The 23,590-nt window shown below is 36.9% G+C and overlaps 1 protein-coding gene across 1 annotated transcript in view; it reads right to left on the bottom strand.

Moving 5' to 3' along the window:
• The window catches only part of LOC139721116 (protein Obscurin-like), a 150,253-nt gene that overhangs the window by 106,537 nt on the left and 20,126 nt on the right, over positions 1–23,590 (bottom strand). Inside the window, exons 2-4 of the mRNA XM_071632447.1 lie at positions 14,918–15,170; positions 2,660–2,829; positions 170–266 (exon numbers count right to left, since the gene is read on the bottom strand). Of these exons, the coding sequence (XP_071488548.1) occupies positions 170–266; positions 2,660–2,829; positions 14,918–15,170 (520 nt within the window). The remainder of the gene's footprint in view (positions 1–169; positions 267–2,659; positions 2,830–14,917; positions 15,171–23,590) is intronic.

Below are 23,590 nucleotides of genomic sequence, written 5' to 3'. Positions count from 1 at the left end.
GTCCATCCAACCTGTGACTTCTGGGTGGATTGATGGAGCAATGTATCCATCAAAGTTGGCCTGCTGAAGGGACAAATGTAAGAAGCACTGATGGGATTTGAATCCATGACCCTCCAGTTTGAAGATGGAGTTTCATGGTACAATCCCACGGCACCTTCTTGGTACTCACCATGGAGCCTGCATCTTATCAGCTGATTTAGCCCCGCTTCCCTTGGTATCGGCTGAATTGTCTCCAGTTAGGTCCGTTGGGGTAATCACAATGTCACCTGTTATGTAAGGCAATAGTTTGGATATGATTGCAGTAACTTTAAATGTGACCGTGCATCACAAAACCAACAAAAAGTCACATTCCTTGGTTTTACATGAGGACTCAAAAAAGGTGGAACAGGTCAACCAGGTCAATTTTGAGTTTTCCACATTTTTTGAAAGAGGTATTCTTCTTCTACATTATTCTTGAGTTTGGCATCATAGAATGAATGGGAAAGTAGGTTTTCAGCAATTTTTCTACAACCCTTTTTTGGTGGAATAGTGTGATCATCAGGTATGTCTCAGAGGCCACTTTTCATTTCTTTAAAATCCTTTGCACATTCTTCACTTTCAGCTCTAATAACTTTTGAAAGGATAATGCTACTGCTTTGAAAGTTGACATTAATCATGGACAGAATGTGGTAATAGAGCGTGCTCAATTCCAGTTTAATGTTATATTCCCTTCATTGTTGTTGCTACAGTGGTTTACATCCTGTTCTTGTCCCATTCATCGTAAAGGTAGCATGGCTTAGTGAATATTAAGCGCTTGACAATGCTTGAATAGCCCCTGTACTTCAGACCCTCTTTTCTCAGTTCACACTTTTCCAGAGTGTGTGCTTTCTTTCTAATATTCAGATAACTTAGGGGAGTCCATTCAAATTGAGTTATACATCATTCTAAAGCTTAGACTCAGCTCTTCCAGAATCTGCCCTTAACTAAAAATCCATGTCTGGCAACTTTTTGTTGGTTTTGTGATGCAGGGTCACAAATGAAATAGGGCAATGTCTCCTCACCAAATGAAATATTAATGATGTATAAATTACATACATTGGTGGGAGTCATTGCATTCATAAATTTGAGGGGATACAAATATTAAACCAGGATTTATTTTTGATAAAGGCAGTCAGTACGCTGTATTTAACAAGGTATACTCTATCTTCTGGGTGCAGTCTGAAATGATATTACAACATGTATTACACTACTGCATCCAGAGACTCCAACCCCAAGAACCTTCCGATCTGGAGATTCTCCCGCCTGAAACCCCTAGCAAACGGGAGACTCCAACTTGATGTGCCCAAAGTGCGAAGTTCCTTGCGGCTGGGGTCCAGCTCTATGGTTTTAGATGCTCACTTGTGCTATCTAAGGCTTATTTTTCAACATAAATGATGGCAATATGTAAAAAAATCCTTTCCAACGGGAGACACAGAGCCAGGGCAGGAGAAATTAAATCTCGAGCGGGAGAACGGGAGATTTAACAAAAATTGGCTTTCGGCTGGAGATCTCCTGTCGAAAGCGGGAGAGTTGGAGTCTCTGCTGCATCTAAACATTATAAATGATATGAACAGTGAAAATAAATACATGCGAGAACTACTGTAATTGCTGCCCCATTCTATAGGCTGTATTTATGACACGAGCAATTTGATTGCTGTGCAGTACACTTGGATGCCTCTCCTTCTCATGCTATTACAATATGTTTGGTACATTATTATGTCCATGACTCTATATCTACATGGTTTATTTTGATGAAGTTCAGTGATTTTGAGGGCTGATCTAGGAATTATTAGGATAAACATCTGTCCCTATTTTCATAAAGGAAATATTTTCCAACTTACTTGAATCAAGTCAGCAAAATGATATCATTACTGTAGGCCTACTTTAATTACTTATAGTTATCTACAACCAGACAATGACATATCTAACTCAATTATAGTTGCTTTTGACTTTGTACTTCCATCCCTGTCATCTATTCTAATCTTCTTTACGAGGTACAATGTAATATTACCACTGGAGATTCTTAGCTGAAGTTATTTATGGGAAAAGGTATTTTTGACCCAAAGTAGAATGACCTTTGATCTTTTACCTTGAAGGGTTTTGGCCATAATCCAGTTTTGGCACATTTAGACCTCATTCATGTAGCATACTATAGCCAGACACGAAATATATTCATTTGATGGGTTTCCTCAAATAACATGATAACAAATGAGAGGGACTGAACAGGACCATTACATGTGCGAAGTGGGACTTGGCCTACCAAGCGAATCTCACACAATGTATGATTTGCTCCATTCATGGACTGCGATTTGCTCCATTCATGGACTGCATTATGCTCATAACAAGGTACATGTAACACGTAGGGAGTTCTTTACAGTTAAGATAACCCGACAAAGTGATGTCAGATTATCATTATTATCTATTTGACCAGGTAAAGAATATAGGATGTACATATCATAAACAATACAAACATGAAAAAAAGAATGAACATTACAAAGGGATACACTGTACTGTACATGTTACACAAAATGAAGAAGAAATAAATACATGTATCTTAAATAACTCTGTGTACTAGTAGTAGCCCAATACTTGTTAAATTAAGCACTTTTAATAGCTCCAATAAACTGCTAGATAGCCTCACCTTCTTGTACAGAGAAGTCATTAGCATAGTCTTCACCCTGCACTGTGTCTGGAGTCTTCTCAGTTATGATAATTTCTGCCCCACAATGAACCACGCCCTCAGAGTTCACTGCCCTCACAATGTAGAGTCCTTTGTCTTCTGGCAGAGTAGATGGTATAGTCAAGGAGTGTCTGAAATGGAAGGAGAAAATATTCCACTCTCACTTTGTGCATGAACAATTCATATTCACAACTACATGTACCAGAGCACACACTAAATTGTTGCATTTCAAACTCTAGGCCTATGGCCTGAATTCACAAAGGTGGTACAAATTTAAATCATGGTTTATGCAAATTTCTTTTGCGTATGAAAATACAATTGACAGATATGCAAACCGACGTCCTGTAACAAAAGATTGATACAGATGTATGCCTATTTCATGCTTATAAATTTTAGACCATGGTCTAGGTTTAAACCAGGTTTGAACCACCCTCATGAATTCTTGCCCATATGAATCTCAAAAGAGGCGTACACTGTAGGTACCTATGTCTACACTCAAAGAATTGGTAGTTCGCAAAGTAAGCTGAAGTTGTATATTGTAAGTAGAGAAAAAATAAACATATGTCTGCCTCTTAAAGTGTGAAGTGTTGATGACTGGGAGTCATGGATAATACAAACACTGATATGCACATACACACACATTCATACATTCACACATTCACACACACACACACACACACACACACACACACACACACACACATTGTTCATAGCACACCCAGACTGACTCTCTCAAACACAAACATTGGGGCTCACTCACACACACACACACACACACACACACTAACACATTGTGTAATCTCTCTATCTACTCGAGTAACTTTACACAAAGTACAGGCTGCAATATTGAGTACACTGAACAAATTTCAAATACTGTATACTCCACCATATATTATGAAGAGATTGATCGAATAATGAGTTAGGTGCAATTTTTAAATGTTTTCATAAGTTTGTCATCAAGATTCAAGTAAAAAAAAACCCTTTCCAATAATATCTCACTTGTTAAATAATAAGAATATTTTTGCAGTTATGATTAAAATGATCCCATAGTCTTATAATTTTCTTTGTTTTTTAACATGTTTAATTGCAAATATCTCATATTGACAGGGATGCAGTTAAATTGTTTTGAAATCAAACTCTTCATATTCACCCAGTGATCACACAACTTAACCCTTTTCATACTGAATTCTGAAATGCCCACAGACTTAATACGCAGGCCACCAGGTTCCCGTATGGAACAGGTTTACAACTTCAGTGACAAGGGAGATGAAATATTGAGATCTTCCAGCTTAGAGGCAAGACAGGACTATCAACAATAAAAAGTAGCAGACCATAAAAAAAATGTCATCACATGGCAACTGATGCATTGGAGGCAGACGCTGAATTAAAACAAAAGCGACGTCTTGACATCACATACCACGGCCATGAATCATTCTACCTCTTCTCTAAGCCTATCCAGATACGTATATATCCACAGCCGGAGATTTGGAACAAAAATAGAGCCAAACTTGTCAAAACAGGGGACGTCAGGTTTAGAGGAGGAAAAAAACAGAACTGTAATATTCTCCCTCTCAGATGTACATATAATATCTACATACATCTATTGTACGTGTACATGTACATAACTTGTTACGGGTAAGAAATTCTAATATCTGAACAGATAATTATTGCAATTGCAATAGTATTGCACATAGTAGAAATCTGCCTTCTGACATTTGCACGGATACAAGAATGTGATCTGTTGCAGGTTATGTTATAGCAAAATGTACTATACCTTGAAAACTAGTAGTCCTTGTAACAGTGGCATAATCCACAACATGCCACAATCATGTGTTCTTACCACTGTCAAAACACGGCATTCATGATTTCTTACATCAGCATACAGTTTCTTTCTAACCATTGAACTTTGGAGATCTAAGTGCATCATACAATGTAAGCATTCATGACTGACTCCATTACTTAACCCATTGAGGATGGGCTGATTTTGCTACAACATGCATTTCCCATGAACACTTACCCAAGTATACTCAGGACTCATCCTCAACGGGTTAAGCAGTTCATTGTTAGTGTTAATATATCATCAGTTTAACTTGCTCTGTGGTGTTATGGGTCTTTGTTTGTTGTGCTGTTTAGTCTTGGCTGCAGACAAATTGTTGTTGTTTTTTTCTCCTCAGTCTCAAAATTAATGACATTTGCAAAGGATTAGCATTTAGGCCCTGACTAAAGTCTCAGTGAGGCACATAGCGCTGGGGCCTGTTTCATAAAGATTGAGCATAAGTTGCAATCAATCACAAATTGTATTTCATAAACAACTTTGTGATTGATCGCAAGTAATGCTCAATCTACAGAAAGTTATGCTTGATTTTTCTTGAAATCAAGTGTAGGTACATACCCTTTGTATCTTTATGAAACAAAATTTACACTCAACATTGAACTTATGTCGATTCAACAAGTTATGCTCAACTAATTGAGCATAAGATTAATCGCAACTCTTCATGAAACTAAATATCTCAGTGTCTCATCTTCTGAATGACAGTCCTTTCAGTTTTTTCCCTGTGGTGGAGGCTTCCATCAACCAGATTTGGGTAGGTTAGTATCTACTTTAGATTACTCATTTTAGCCCTTCAGTATTTAGTTAAATATTTACATGAATTTCATATTACATACATGTAGGTTATCTTTCTATTAAGAATGAATTTTCATGATTTTGTTAGCAAGTTGTCAAAGTGTATTTACTGACATTTGTGAGAATAGATTTCTCATTAATGTGCAAATACTTACAAGCTGTACTACTTTCGTGTTTTATTTGCTTGCTTACACAACATACCATCATATACCCAGTATATCATATTTTCTGCAGTTATGCTGTACTAACAATTAAATGACAGTCACTTTCTTTGTCTCATTATATGCTATGACTTACTAGTACTAGGATATATTGACATTTGTTGACTATGATATCCAAGATATCAATACACATAGCAGCAATGCTGATATCTCTAACACCCCATCACCAACAATGGATCTGTCTCCAAAGGGGTAAAAATAATTTTTTTTTTAAAATTCCTACAAAACTTTTCCTGGTTTTATTTGTATGACCAGTTTCTATCAGGTGATATCCTGCTTGGACAAAATTGAAGAGTAAAGAATAAACAAGAACAAAAACAAAAAAATTATAAAACATATGATCCATCATTCATGACAGCCTGACTTTAAGAATCATCTTCACCGGACCACGAGATGGACAGGAGCGGGAGAGAAGTCCGGTAGATTGTTGGTGATGAATTCATCTGAAAAAGGCCAGTGACAGTTTAGATCTCTCTCCACTGTTAATTGTGCCTGTGGTATGCCACCCCATTAACCCCACAGCCAAAAAAATGTCAGCCCAAAACAGACCACTTGGACAATGTACTTTCTATTTACTACTTTTATTTTTTAGTACAAATGACTGATTGAAAGTATGGGGAGGGGTGAAGGATACAGGAGTAAACAAAATTATGGGTGTTGGCAAAGAGATGGATGTGATAAAAGAGTTTATAGGAATTCTTGGAGGAAGTATAGGGTTTGAAGAACTATGGATTATTAATACCACAGAAGAGTGTTGGGGGGGGGGGGGGGGGTAGATCTTTGTTTTACTGGGGATGTGATTTGTGCAGTCGAGCTATGGTGGGGGTGTGTGCATTGGCCATTGCAAAGAAAAAAAAACTGATATAAATTAGAGCTGAGGGGTAATGCTGATGATTTGGAGAAAGCAATACATAACCTTGATACTGCATGTTCTAACTTTGATGCATGATTACACTACTGAATCAATAATGCTAATAATTGTTCATTCTTCTTCCCTTTTAATGTATAATTTAATACCTCAATACCGTAAGCTACAGTCACATCTTTGATGCTCGAATTGATGTGATATACATGTATGTGAATTAATTTCTATCATGGCTGTGGCTGCTACAAAAACACTGAATAATAGTTGTTTGTTTTTGTTAATGAAGGGCAATTTGTCAATCAGTTGCAACTTTGATACTTTCACTATGATATTCGCTCTATGCTACGGTTGTTCTTTCTTCAATTTATATTGATTCAACCATTTGTTATTTGGAGTTTGTTGAAAATCAATGAAGAAAGAAATACAAATGGGATAAAATTGAATTTGTCTCATGTTGCAATTCTCCATGATGATATAAATGAACATGTAGGAGGAGAAACTGCTGATAGTCTGGTCATTGTAAAAGCATGTGCCTAATTCTGAGTGTTTATTTTGATGGGAAGCACAGCCTACCTCCAGAGAAGGCAGGGAGTCTTCGGCTAGACACATGAGCATCCCTCATAGAAGTGAACTTGGCAATGTCTGGGATCAGTACAAATAGCTTGGGGGCAGTTAGAAGAAAGCTGGCCTGAAATCCCTATCCAAATAAAATGCCTTCTCAGAGCACAAGAAGATGACATAGTCTGCGGCTTCAGACCATGAACAGTAATGGAAAACTTTCATAAAAGATCTTGAATTATCTTATGTCAACACTAACAACCACAAAACACAGAATACCTAATTTACTCAATTTACTTTGAAACCACTAATATAGCCAAAAGCAGCAAACCGTCCTATGAGAGCAGCAATGTATCTCTGACCTTACAATATTGATGATATGGGATACAAACGACTCCTTTCTCTAAATATAATACTCATCACCAACATACTTCTCCCAGAACAATCTTTTCTTTTTTCCATGTTGATTTTTGTGCTGGTATAAGTCTTCCATGAAATCCTAGCAATCCTATCCAATTCCTCTATCAACTCACACCACACCATTTGCTGTTCAGACAAGAGATGACTTCACTGTGAAATCTTTTTTTGTTTTGTTTTGTTTGACCTGATGTCAAGAAGATCCTGTGATATTTTTACATGTAATAGCAAAGAAAAAAGAAATATAAATCATTCAATGAGCTTATTTTGCCATACTCATTAACCTTTCTATATGTATCATTATCCATTTTTCTTTGTATTTAATATTTCTATTCACTTTCCTCAGCCCGTGCCTTTCCATCTTTATGTAAACTCAAGTCATAATAAAATGGTTAATATGCACAAGATATTACATTTTGTGACTGTTTATCAAGCACTTTCAATGCATTCTTAGATAATACATTGTAATAATAACATATATCATTTATAAAGCGCTTATCAAGTACTAGAGTTTCTAAGCGCTAAGCGTCTCGTAGTGGAGACAAATTAGAAAGGAGAAATTCAATCATGAAGTACACGTGTAGGTAGTAAGATGAAACAAAATACAGAATACATATATTACACACATTCTAAACTATAACTTAAGGAATAAACATAACATCACAAACCAATACAAATTGTATTACTTTGATGATCTTTGACCTTTTTACTGTATTTTGTCTTATGAATAGCATATTTACCAGCTTTCTTTCTACACCAGTCAGTGCAGATATTACATAATTCCCCTTTATTCATTTGGCATCACTAGTGCCCTTGTAGTTAGACTTATATCATTTCTATACGTTCTATTATATATGTTTTCTATACTTTAGATGCATTCTTTAATGATATTTGACCTTTACTGTATTTTGTCTTAACTAATTAATTAATTAATAAATTAATAATTCCCCTTACTTAATTTGTCATCACTAGCACCCCTAAAGCTCAGAATTATACATGAAGAGTTTGTTCGCAAAAACCAACAAGTCCATTTTTTAAGATTTTGAAGTACGGCTTCTGTCATAAAGTACAAAATAATACCTTTTAAATGATATATTGGTCACTGCATATAAAGGTTCATTTTTGAAGTTATGGTCAAAAGAAGCAAAAAATTTCTTATTATTCTCTTTATTTTTCTTGAACTTTAATTGCAAATATCTCCATTTGGCAAATATGGACTTATCGGTTTTTGCGAACAAACTCTTCACATGTTTTCTATACAGTACCGCACATGGGGCCTACAGTATAATAGCCTTGTAGCTTGCAGGGGCACATGAAATAACAAGGAAATGTGATGAGACTCTTCACTTTCGGAAGGTTACGATTCAGCAGATTTGATAGTAATCACTAAAAAAATATACAGAATGAGGACATTAATCATTCTAAATCTATCAAATTGGAAAATAGTCAATAAAACATCAATTAACATTTAGCAATGGAATAGTGAATCAACAGCAACATTTCATATTTTTCTATGTATGCACTGATTGCTTTTGTTGGTAAAATGCATGATGTAAGAATTCATGCTCTGATCTTTGATACCTAAATGTCTACAGACTGTACTTGATGTTTGACTCTTTTTGACTGACTGAAATATTCTAAGCATCAGAATGCCAAACCTTATTAACTACACACACACACACACACACACACACACACACACACACACACACACAAACACACAAATCCAGATACATGCAATGTTGGCATCTAAAATGTGTACAAAATTCCTCTGGATTTTTCTATTGCATTATTCACTATGTCTCATTCTGGACAATATTTGGCTAGCCTATGAAATCCAGCTGAGAGAGCAGTCTTTATATTTTCTTTGATCAATGTCATAATTTCAATATTCATCTTTTAATTTCTAGGATGATTGATGATGTGCGATGTGGCTATGAATGAAAGGTATTTGCAATAATAAGATATCATCCAAGTCACGTAACTATTTCAGCTGCTCAGACTGTAGTCTTTGTAACATAGAGGGCAGCAGTCCATTCCTGTGAATGCTGTGCAGTAAAGCCCTATAATAATTGCTGCACCTGTCTCACATTGCAATCAAAGTCAAGACCTAAATGTCAAAAAGATAACCAGCAACAGCAGACGAGCACATCTGTGTCAACATGAATGTTTATAAAATAGAATAATAGCTGCTCTGTCCTCTTTGTCCAGTACTTGTAGCAATTCCAAGAAACTGATCTCCTGCTGCCAGATGGCCATTTCTTCTTACGAACACATGTTAATGTCAGATTTTATGGCCCACACCCTCACTACAATTTTGTTTGGAAACTCAGAACTTTCTTTCTCTCCAGATGTTTTGTTGACATGTCATACACACTGCTGTAGTACATTCATCACAATGGCTTGGTTCACTATGCATGGTATGCATGTCTCTTTGTTTCTTGAAACAATCTTTGCTTAATTTTGTTCTCAATTTGTTAATCAGACTGTATGATTTACTGTACTGGTATTAAAAATTGGAAATGTCTGCATGAGCAATTATTCTCACTCACACTGGTTATATAGCAAAATATAAAATAGCATTACATACACAACAAGCAAGAAATTCCCATTTCTTATTTGCACTACTTTCACGACAAGCGATATACGCTCAAATTTCCTTGCTGCAATTTAATGTCTATTTCTACAGTTGTTTTGTCCATACATGGACACATAGAGGAATAGCTATGAGCTGAGGCAGTGCAATGTACCACACCAGATGTGTACATTATCTGCACCTGAACAATATTTGACAGGTCTGTAATACCATCAAGGCTATAGTGAAAATACATGACACTGCCGTAATGGATAGGATATGAATGCAGTGATTTCTAATGTGGTGATTCTATCAAAGCTGCATTAAACATTTCATAACAATTTCTTTAAAATTTCTTTAAGATGTCATTAAAATATTTTTTATAAAAGAAATTTTTGTGAAAGGCAGCTTCTGGATCAACACAGTGTCAGTGCATTGTTAAAAAAAACAAAACAAAAACAAAACAAAAACTTTTGAGATGCACAAGTTTCCTCACAAATGTAAGACACAGATCCATGCATTTATTTCTTAAAATCATGTGATTTTATTTTTAATCAGAGGTCAGTGACCTTTCAGTCATGTGAGAGATGACATACAAATTAATTACCAACATACTAACTCTCAATGGCTACACTGAACAATGGTACTAACGATGATCATTCTGACCAAAGAGCAGACATGGGATGGTATTACAGCAGTTAATTTGAGTACCTACACAGCCTTACATATGGATGCAGGGGTGGATCCAGGAATTCCATAAAAGGGGGGCGCCTTAACAAAATTAAAAGGGTCTTTTTATTTCTTTTGTTTTAACAAAAGTTAAAGGGGGGTGCACCAGGCACGCGCTCCCCTTAAACATCCACTGGGATGGAATTGTCAACTGCATGTACATTAAACATAATGTTCATACATGTAGAATATTTTCTTAACTGGGTCTTGTAGAGCAATTACACAAGTGGTTTAGCATGGAAAGCTAGAAAGATCACATATTATAACTTTTAACCCTAACTAGGCCGGGGGGGGGGCTCCGAGGCCCCCCCCCCCCAACGTTTCGCGCGATGTATCGCTATCGCGAGAAGCTATTGCCGCGACGTTTCCTGACTTTTTTCTTTGAGTCTCCCGCATCTTTTGACACCAAATTTGCGATGCCTGGGTGCGCGGTTACGAAGTTGCGCATAAATATGCACGTGCATGTCAGACCAAAAATTGCTCAAAAATGTGAATTTGTGTACAATTTCAATGCAAACTGTGTTTACAGGCAAATTTCATAAAAGCATGATTATTTGGGGGGTTTATTTCTTGTTCGGAACAATGTAATGGACAAATTTCATCGAAAAAACAATGAAAAACATAAAGTCGAAAAAACAAAGAAATACATAAGAAATTCAAAAAACAATTAAATACTTAGGAAATTTTTTCTGATTATGCAATTTTTTTCTCTTACATTTGCTAAGGACACTAAAAAGAATATTTACACCAAAAATGTGCCTGTTTTGAGCTTTATTTAGTGATTTATACCAAATTGTCTGATTTCATGCATCATTATGCATAAATTAGCATAATTTAGTGGAAATGATAATTTTTGAAAAAATTAACTTCATGGTACTTTAGATTACATCATAGGCAATGCGTGTGCCAATTTTCATCGCGATCGCGCGGTCGATGTTAGGGTTAGGGTTAAGAGAAAAATTTATGATTTCTCACTTTGGATACCATGATGCATTTGTCGTACATGGGAAAATATTTTTGCAATTATTAATTTTCTGAATCTTGGTCACCTCTGAAAAGTAAACATACATAATGCAATCAAAGCATTATAAACTCCCTCAATCAGAAGATCAGTTGATTAGAACTGAGGATTTACTTCAGGGCTTTAGTGGGTAACATATATTACTTAGATTGCACTCATTGTATACAGTGTTTAATTTTAGGAAAAATGAGAGCTGACTGATACCAGCTTCAACAAAACTGTATTTTTACTAGACTGAACATGCAAACATGTGTATCATTACTTGTACAAAAAAAAAGATGGAAAATATTTCATATGTTTCTCAACCACAGCTGGCAACATGTTTTTAAAAGTGGAGGGGGGGGGGGCAAAGTTTATATTCTCTGGTGCCACTTCCGGGGTTTCATCAGCTAACTGGAAAAAAAAAATGGCCTTCACAGCAGCTTTCTGATTCCACTTCTGGATTTCTTCAGCTGACAAGCAAAATGTGACCCTGCACCTCAAAACAAACAAAAAGTCGCCAGACATGAATTTTTAGTTAAGACCATATTCTGAAAGAGCAGACTTTAAGCTTTAAAATGATGTATAACTCAAATCAAATGGACTCTCCTAACCTATCTAAATATTGGAAAGAAAGCACAAACTCAGGAAAAGTGTGAACTGAGAAAAGAGGCTCTGAAGTACAGTGTCTATTCAAGCGCTTAATCTTTACCAAACCGTGCTAGCTGTGTGATGAATGGGACAAAAAACAGGAAGTAAACCACCAGAGTAACAACAATGAAGGAATTATCAGATTGAACTGAAATTAAACATGCCTCATTAACACATTCCGTCCATAATTAATGCCAACTTTCAAAGCAGTAGCACTATCTTTTTAAAAGTTATTAGAGTTGAAAGTGAAGAGTGTGTACAGGGTTTTTCAGAAATGAAAAAGGGATTCTAAAGACACACCTAATCACACTATTCTACCAAAAATGTTCGAGATAAACTGTTAAAAAACACACGTTCCTGCCCGTTTTATGATACCAAATTTTAGCATAATGTAAAAGAAGACCCGCTCTTTCAGAAAATATGAAAAAGTCAAGTTCAGCTGGGTTGACCCATATCACTTATTTTCAGTCCTCACGCAAAATCAGTGTGTGCGACTTAATGTTCGTTTTGAGGTGCACGGTCACAAATGACAATAAGGCCTTACCTGCTCTCTCACTTAAAGGTACAACATGCAATCGGCAAACTATATAAAACTTAATCATATTCTGTTTTTTTTCCCGGTGCCACTTCAAGGGTAAAAAAAAACAAACTAGAAATGTCGCTACGGCGACTGGTGTATGCCTCCGCCATAATGCATGGTTCACCTAGTAGGTCTATATATAGTACAATGTCTTGACAATGTGTGATGACAGTTTCACACAATTGGCAAAATATTAAAATGACAGGTGTGCCACAAATGTGCTGAATGTTCACTTTCCTAGAACTAGGTTCAATTGGATGAATGATTAAAACGTCAGAGTGAAGGTATTTGGGGGAACTGATGATTTTTACTTGACTTTTGACCCTTTTATAAGTTTATGCATTGAGTAATTTTCAAGGTATTGACAAAAAGTATAATTTCAGTATCAAATGGTGAAATAGCATTATCTAAACCTGGCCTTTGACCTTTGACCTCACAGTTCCAAAGAGAATCACTGTTAGGTAGAACATGCATAAATATGTAAGTTTCATGACAATACCTTGAGTTACTTTTGAGATATGGAGGAAGAAGTGCAATTTAGCACTTTCACTTGACCTTTCACCTTTTGACCTTTCACCTTTTGGCAAGAAACTTCCCACAGAATATATATTGGGTTATACATGCATACATCAAGTTAAAAAAAATCCTTCAGGCATTGCATAAATATAAGGAAAGTAGTGATATTTTGAGGAGTTGACCTTGACCCTTGACCCCCTGACCTTTGACCCATGACCCCCAACTTCCCTAGATAATCACTGCCCATCGGTACATGCATATATACTAAGTTCCATGAAGATACCTTGAACCATTTGCGAGATAGATGGAGAAAAACATGAAATTTCAACCTTTTTTTCACAAAATAACCTGTGACCTTTGACCTTTGACCCTGTGACCCTAAAATCCAAACTAAGTATCATCCCCCAGGATATACCCTCATACCAAGTTTGATGCAAAACCACCTCACGGTTCTTGAGATATCGACAAAAACAAAACGGGACGGACGGACGGACGGACGGACGGACGGACGACCCAAAAACATAATGCCTCCGGCCACTTCGTTGGCGGAGGCATAAAAACAGGTGGGGGCCCAAAGTGGTTGCACTCTACATTTCCCTATCTATTGTGCACACACAAAAAAGTGAGGTGCCCCCTTCCCCCACCCCCCCCCCCCCCCCCTTCTCGGTTCTGCCAGCCCTGTCAACAGCAACCAAATGACTGAATAGGTGCTCAAGCAGTTTTAGCCAAATACATAAGTGCATATATATCTGCCAGTCACAGAAAATATACATTATAAGCTCTGCAGTTAGAGCACTTTATATTGCAAAAGAGACAGAGGTACTTATGTTGATTATGATGGCTGTTGGCTGAATGAATAGTAATGATAATAATAATAATAACAACAACAATAATAATAATAATTATTATAACAATAATACTACTACTACTAATAATAATAATAGTGATAGTAATAGTAATAATAATAATAATAATAATAATATCATTAGTGGATAGTGAATTTGCATATTCATATTTAGTGGATATTACTGGACATACCTTTGTCTTGCTTTTCTCTCTTATTATGAGATGCAGTTGATCGATAGAACTACCATCACCATAATTTACATCAATCATAAACATCATCACAGTCATCATCATTGTCCACCATCACATATCAGCAAGGAACCAGTAGTTTGCGACTGCAGGCCTACCGGTACTACTGCAACATCTTGGTAAGCCTATATCATATCACATTCATTATCATCTTAACATCCATGAATAGGCTGGTAATTGAATTGGTAATACTACATCTTCACATCTCTCCTAGGGTACATACAGGATTTCCTTCAGGAGGTAATACGATAGGGAACGAACGGATTGTGCAAATGCTGAAACCAAAAGAGGCACAGCCACTGCTGTTGCCGAGTATTGGACATTCTGCGCAACAAGCAAGGAAAACAGATATGAACATATCAATCATTCACACAAAAAAACCTTACTTCTTGCTCCTGGACTGAAGTTGAATTGAACCTTTCCTGTCCACTATTCTCTTGCCATTATGGAACCACTTCACGCTGGGTTTCGGGTTGCCAAAGACAACACATTCCAGGTTTAAGCTCTCCCCTTCTTGCACTCGTTTGTCACCGATGTGCCTCTGAAACACTGGCGGGAATGCCTCGTCCGCCTGCCTCAGCGACAGTTGGCGGCACGGTTTCGGCCGGGCGTGCCCCTTCGAGGCACTCTTGTCAGCTACTGTACGGGGAACAAACGAGAAACAACAGAGACGCACACTAAGTGAATAGACCCACAACTTTTACTGCGTAATTAGCATAGCTAGCGCTCTCCTTCAACCCAGATAACTCGGTGTTAATGCCTTACAGATGTCACGCTTTCGTCTGAAGTGTGATTAAAGGTAAACATGAAGATTGCTATAAAACATTTGTGATTGGCGGCAATGGAAGCACAACGTATAGCCCTGAGCTCAAGTCTGGAGGCTAACCTATGTAGAGGAACCGCTGAAGTCGGGGGATGCCCGATAGATTGTTTCTCGTGTCGTCGTGGTCGTATGGTAACAACTGTTTCAGACAGATAGCTATATTCGTGAGAATGTAAAACACTGAAATGTCCAACAGCTATCAACATTCAGTATATAGGCAAAACAGAAAATAGTTTTTATGAAACAACGACACTTACGAGGTGAAATATAATTTACATTGACACAGGCAAATATATTAACTATGAATTGCTTTCTGCAGCTTCTGTATGACGATAGTTTCTAGCTTTCCGTGCTTGTATACAGGTGTAAATGTCATGTTCTGATAAAATATAATTGTTCAGTCGATGGGGCCGGCGTCCTAAGATACGAGCATAATGTGAGTGATTGTTTTCAGGGTAGCATTTTTAGACTTTTTCAATAGACCTACTTATCAAATTTTGATCTGTTAATTGGTTTGATAGTTTCAGTCGGGCTTGACATAGATGGGAACATCAGAAAACGTGTGAAGAAAGCGGACGTGAACAAAAAGAACGCGCTTTGAACAGAATGCTGATAGAATAGCCACGGACAAGCGTAACGGACCACTTGGTAAGGGGGGGGGGGGGGCAAAATCTTGATGGGGCACATTATGTGACGGTGTGAGAACCTCGACGAGGGAGAGTGTGGAAGGGGAATATCATCCCCCTCCCACACTCCACGGTAGGGACTTTTTGTAAAAACAGAGTATAAAAGTCGCGTTTATAGAACATTTAAAAGCAAATTTCTAGGGAATGAAACAGTAAAAAAAAAAAAAATACTGCGAAGGGCTAGGATTATAACTTACGGGGCACATTTATGTGACGGTGTGAGATCCTCGGCGAGGGTGTGGGAGGTGGGATATCTCCCTCCAACTGTAGGGACTTTTTGTGAAAACAGAGTATAAAAGTTGCATCTATAAAGCATTTAAAAACAAATTTCTTGGGAATTAAACATAGTAAAAAAAGATACTGCGAAGGGCTATGATTATAACTTACGGGGCACATTTACGGTGACGGAGTGAGATCCTCGGCGAGGGAGCGAAGCGACAGAGCGGGGGGAGGGTGTGGGAAGGGAGATATCCCCCTCCCACGGTAGGGACTTTTTGTGAAAACAGCGTATAAAAGTTGCGTTTATAGAGCATTTAAAAACAAATTTCTAGGGAATCAAACATAGTCAAAAAAAAAAAATCACAGCGCAGGAGTATGATTATAACTTCGAATAAGGGGGCACATTTTTATGTGACGGTGTGAGATCTTCGGCGAGGAAGCGAAGTGACCGAGCGGGGGAGGGTGAGGGACGGGGATACCCCCGTCCTACGGTAGGGACTTTTTGTAAGAACAGAGTATAAAAGTCGCGTTTATAGAGCATTTAAAAACAAATTTCTCCGGAATTAAAAATAGGAAAAAAAATCACTGAGACTTTAAGGAGTATGATTATAACTTACGGGGGCACATTTTTATGTGACGGTGTGAGATCCTCGATGATGATCATAACTTATAAAAAATATTCATTTTGCTAAGTACGGGCAGAGCAAGCGAGCTCTTCGGAATGTATACTTTCACGTCTGATCAACTAAATTTTGTATTCGCTATTATTGACTCAAAATAACAGAAGTCACATTTGTCATGCAATACTAGTATCCTTTCAGAAACATTTTATGCGCGAATGACGCGAGTGAGAGCTCAGAATCTTCGTAAATTTTCGTTTCTCATGAACGTACGTACGCTGATAGCTGCTTCTAACTATAATACATTATTAATGAGCCGAAACTGTTGAAAATGTTCATGGTAAAGCCACTAAAGTGTTACTTGTTCACCATCTTGGGGGTGGCAGTAATCTAGTGCCCCCTCTTCACCCCCCCCCCCCCCCGAGCGGGAGAGCGTTTTGTCAGATATTTTTCTGACAGACTTTTATAAGCTACTGAAATCCTTGCATCTGACTGGCTGAGAGCAAATCTGTCTGACAAATTTGTCCGACAAAACGTTCCATGAAATGCCCCCGAGGTCTAATTGATGCAAAAGTCAAAATGCAGATTTTGTAGGCGTGAGATTTTTCGGCAGGTCAGCGCATCCGAAGCGAAGAGAGAGGGGGAGGGGGTAGCTCAAGAGGGGCATTGTCCCCCTCCCGTGATGTAGCACTATTAAAAGACAATTGTTATCGTGATCGAATATTCTGGCTTATTCTGATAGTTAGAAAAAAGTCTTGAAATGGCGGTTGAACATTCATATCTGTTTGTTTTTTCTTCTTTTTGGTGTTTGGTGTTTGTTGTGAGAAGTGAGAACAAAAAAAAAAATCAGGTGTGTGAGCGTGGGAAAGACTCATGGGGCGTGAGTATCACGACTAAGGCGTGAGACTTGGTATAGGTTTGACAGCGGACTGAAAAACGAAGATGATGAAAATGTAGAGGAGGAATTTTTAAGGGGAAAAGTCACAATACAAGTATTATCATAGCCAAATAATGGGCCTAGGTACTGGTAATAATATATTATAGGCCTAAATCAAATACAAACTTCAACACAAGTTCAAAGACACAATGTACAGTGTATAACAAAAATGACAACTGCTCGAAAACAAAACAGTATCCCGAATGGGATTATGGGGGCTATTACACACGTAGATACATTCGAAAAAATGTTATAAATCTGAATTGATGAATGAAAATTTATTCTGATGGGTTTATCAATAATCGGAAAGAAACCATGAGTAAATTACAGCATAAAATTAGAGGCGTTGCTGGTGTAAGATGAGGGAGAGAAATTGATGCAAAAATCATGATTTTCTTTTAATTTCCTATTCTATGAAGCTGTAAATCTATCGATTTATCAGACAATGATTCATTATTAGAATTAGTGTAGTAGCAGTATAGTAGAAGTATAATCTTGTTTTACTGATAGTAATTGGCAGTAAAATGATAAAAGTATATAGTTAAAGTCCCATTAGAAGTGGAAGTGGAATTGACGACAGAGAAAGTGAAGGGACGAACCAATGAATGATAATACATATAACATTCTGAGTAAAATAACTATTCATATTCCGATCGTGATATAAATACCGGAAGTGTAAAATGATTGAACACAACCAACAATACACACAGGGTTAACGTCCAAACTAGGGTTGCCATGACAACAATGTATCCAGCACCATGAGTAAGAATATAAAGCAGTCAGAGGAAAGAGAGGGAGGAACAAGAAGGAAAGGGGGTAAGAAATTAAGGAAGTAGGGGAAAAAAGTTCAGAGAGAAAAACTAGATCATATTAATACTAGGAGGAGCTGCATGGGGCTGGTGAACAAGTGGTTAAAAATGTTGATGATGACGATGATGATGATGGAGATAATGATGATGATGATGGTGATGGGGATGATGATGATGATGATGATGATTGTTATAGTAATGAAGGAGGAGAGTTAGCAGAAAGAAGAGAAATATTAAGAAGTTTGTGTATGTGTGTATGTATGTGTGTGCTTGTGTCCAGATGTTAGTCCGTAACATGACGTGGTTGGTTTCGATTCATCAAAATTTCAAATATACATAATTGGACAAGAATAGGTAAAAGTATAATTGATTATTAAACATAAATTCAAAAGCATCATTAGTCATTCTAGAAGATCCGCAAAGATGCGCAATTATAGATTGGATATAAATTTTAAGAATATAAAATTTCGCAAGAACCATTATTCCTGTGCTGTTAATGTTTGTACTAACTTTGGCTCACACCATGTATGTCTTTCACGCTGAGAAATGAAAGTATTAATTTGATACGAATGCTATGACCAGCATTGAACGCGTATAGAAAGAAAAATAGATGATACTGCCCAACGGCCAGCTACATCCGGCTTATCCTGTGTGAACGAGACTGTCCAATTGAAATCTTATCACTTATCACACCACTCTGTCTCAGTTCTTTCTCTCTTTCTTATATATATCATATACATATGTATATATATATATATATATACAGTGCGAGAAGAGCAGTCTATATATATATATATATATTATATATTATGTATTATATATATTATATATATATACACATATAAATATATATATATATATATATATATATATATATATATATACATATTGAAGAAATCATGTTTGCAGCGAACGTTGCTCTCTACTTTTCCCTTTAATCAAACTTTCGACATGTCATGGCCTTAATCAAGATCTACCAAGAAAACACATTGATATGATTATCTATAGATAGGATGTGTTATGATATAGTTGGTGCAATATCATGCAGTGCAACATTCTGATTGTGTAATTTAATGAGTTATAATTCTTCTGAAAGAAATATTACCTTTTCACAAATCAATCAAAGTACAATCTGAAATTATCTCGTCAACAGAAATGTGTTGTGTTGTGTTGTGTTGTGTATCATACAAAAATAGATTCTATTCAATCATGTATATTTTGTATAAAATGTGTGGTGTGCCCTTTCAATCTAGTGGTGGTCACATGATACATTGTAATAACAAGTCATATGTGATTGTTTAGCCTTTTGAACGGTTTTATGAAAACTTTTTTTAAAGTCAGTTCAATTCAATTCAAATTTATTTCATTTCAGCAGCACATAAACAAAGAATAAAAGTTCACGAAAATTCATCAAAACAAAGCGTCAACAAACAACTTTAGAAGAGATTACAATGTGGTTATAAAATATATACGAATATTTATAAAACGTTTTCGAATCTGTTAATCAATCTTGAGTAAATACTGGAATGTTGAATAATGGAATATCAACATAATACACAACAATTACGTATATGTACATGTTGTAGGCACGTAAAAAGAAAAGAAAAAAAAGAAAGAAAAGGTATTGGGCACATTCTACCGATCCTCATGAAAAGAAGAAACGTTTGCATCATTAATGTCAGACTTTGTCATAGCAAGAACATATAAAAATGCACTTAATGAATTTTGTTATTTGACAATTAAATGACGACACTTCTTGAAGCTCAAAAGCCATGTATTCATTGGGCGTGCGAAGCATAAGTTTAAGTTAAGTTGTCGCGAACTTGGTGCGTGTCCAACAAAATGTTGCCCTCCCCATGTCTATGATGTCATAACTTTCCCCTCCCCGCCCGGGCCCCACCCCACTCCATCCCTTGACCCCTTCACTTCTCCTTTCGGGTTGTTTCAGCCATCACCTGCGACGCGCTGTATCGTTTTAGGAAGGCTACAAGATATCTTTAACCATTGTGATGTCACAAACCAGTGTCACTTTCTCTGACGTAGTGGAATCAGTGAGTAGCATGCCAGCAGGCAGCAGCATACATTCGACGACGATAGACTCACGCCTAATCGACGTCGCCAAAGACCGAGTCCTTTGTTCGTCAAAGTAGGCCAGCACCGCGAACCCAATAATATAGGTTGGAGCTCTAGACAGAGGCCCATTCTCGCTACGTGTAGAAAGCCACAATACATCTACATACACTGACATGCCACAATACATCTATTATACACTAAAGTGAGAACAGAAGGGTAACGGTGCAAGATATATTCCCTCTCAATCAAACAGGGTTGGTATATCACTTGTTATATATGCCGCTGCTCTTCTTTTCCTATTCCCCGGTTTACCCCAAGAATTCTACTACCGGACTTCGATCATTACACATATGAACAGAATATATAAGAGATAAAATTCACATAAAGGCATGAAAAATATATAGCTGACAGAAGCTGACATCTAACTAGATAACAAATTAAAAACATTCGATTTGATAGCAGATGGATAATACATTTTTAACATGTTTCTTCTTGTATTAATGTCAAAGTAAACTATAATGGACTGTGAACACAATAGATAAACACTCTTGAAGACATTGTACACAGGGTGTACTATAGTTTCGTCTGGAAAAACACGAAAAAAAAACCTTTATTTTACGGTGATTGGAAATCATCCTGGCTTCTCCATCCAAGATAAAGAAGAAAAAGAAGATGGACTAAATATGGAATGAGGACATTACATCCAAATCGTCATTTCCTATTTCTTCCTGCTCAGGAAGTATCTACTTCTTGAAAGTCATGGTTGCGCAATCAACTGTTCGCTCTTGCGTAGCCACGTGCTCTAGAGTTTAGTGTGAAATGACATCATGATGCTACTTTGTCCTTTATTGCTATTTAAAGTTTTTTTAATAATTTCACATTATGTAGTACATACATCGACAGCTCCATGTATACATTTGTGGGATTTATTCTGGTCCTTGAGAAGATAAACAAGTACTTTGAAAACCCAAACAAATTACGCTGAACAAGGATGATGACACGCAGGATGCTTTATATCGCAGTAATGTTGCAATGTAATTCCATTACCATGTTACTTGCTTAACAACTTCACGTGTGAATGATTTAAGCACGCTTTCTTCTTTGCGCCTCCTTCAGCATCCCATCATGCATTTGAGTATATGAATATAAGAACGACCCAAGTCCATGGAAGACCATTTCGAGTAAACTAAAAAAAAGTCATATCTTTTTTATTTGTCCAACAGTATTCTATTTAACTGTGATGGGAAGGCAACATTGTATATACAAATTAGAACATATATCATTATGACAATTAACATTTACATTATTTGTGGAGAGGCCATTTTGTGTGGTGGACTTGGGTCGTTCTTTGATTCATAGACATGATATTCTGCTATAGAGATGAGAGAAGGATGAGAGAGGGCGCTATCATATGAATGTAAGAATGACCCAAGTCCTTCATTCTTACATTAATATAAGATTTAACTCATTCATTTCAGGCACTTCTGCATGTAAATAGGATTTATCATTTATACACAAGATGAGTCCATGCATAAGCTACAATTTCCCATGTCAAACTGAATTTGGCAAAAAATTGGACTTGGGTCGTTCTTATATTCAGGTCTTCATTTTTCAATGAAGCTGCTGTATAATCCCTGCTGGAAAGTACACAGTGTTCCACAGTGTGAAACAATGCGAAACACAATGGCCCAATTCACGAAGGTGGTACAAATGAAACGGTAAGCACTATTTGGGCACCCGTCCCGCTTCATCATGAATATTCATCAGGCAGTAAGATACTGTACTAGTAAATGGCAGAACGCTGGATACGTGCAAAACGTATGGCCGGGAAATGTAAAAATCTCGAAAAATTTCATCAACGGGGAATGTTAAAACGTCTCGCCGGGAGATGAAAAAATGTTCAGTTTTGCCGAGGAATGTAAAAACGCTGCCAGGAAATGAAAAAAATATGTATTTTAACGGTATTACGGATACATGTAGATGATGAATATTCATGATGAAGCGGGACGGGTGCCCAGATAGTGCTTACCAAATGAAACCATAGTTTAAACCATGGACAAAAACTATGGAGCGCCAAGTGTCGCATGGAATATTTCGTTGCGAAATCAGTCATTTCGTCGATGAAATGATTATTTTGTAACAAAAATGACAACATTTTGTAACTAAATGCATATTTCGTCCACGAAATGATAAGTTCGTCAACGAAACGGTCATTTTGTCGACGAAATGACCAATTTCGTAACGAAATATTCCGTGCGACACTTGGCGCTCCATGGTTTTTGTCCATGGTTTAAACCATGGTTTTATTTGTACCACCTTCGTGAATTCGGGCCAAAATGTGAACACATTGTGAGACATTCTTTGCAGCAGGGATCCTCCTCGTTCATTGTAATTTTTTTTTTTTTTAAATTATTTTCTCATCGCTATCACTATGAATTCTGAAACTTTGTACCCAGTACATGTACTAGGTGTTACAAAAAACATTTCTCACTTTTGATCCTTAATACTTCCAAAACTGTATATCAGATAACACTGACATTGATATGAGCAATGGCTGAATAGTGTACAATTTTGTTGGAGGTAATTCAAAAATGATAGCATAAATCAGTTTCAATAAATTAAAGATTTAGTTTTGATTTAAGTTTCAGATTTTGCTCTGTTTTCAATCCTCTGTACAAAATTTTAGTTTTGCACAGGTGTCAATTGGTGTGTATGGGAGTGTATGGTTATCACCCTGACAATGGTCCTGAACAAAGGATTAGAATGCTCCATTACATACGCGTGAGAAATTCCACTATCACACCTAGTCTTTATTCATCCTGAAATGTAGAGTATGCAAGCACATGAAAACATGTGCTTACTTTTTCATGTGCATACATTTCACCCTTTGCC

Source organism: Diadema antillarum, unplaced genomic scaffold (genome assembly GCF_040938485.1).
Source record: "Diadema antillarum isolate AM-2024a unplaced genomic scaffold, OU_Dant_1.0 scf00000139, whole genome shotgun sequence".
Taxonomy (NCBI): domain Eukaryota; kingdom Metazoa; phylum Echinodermata; class Echinoidea; order Diadematoida; family Diadematidae; genus Diadema; species Diadema antillarum.
Note: the sequence above shows the minus strand (reverse complement) of the source record. Positions and strands in the feature narration are given on the sequence as shown.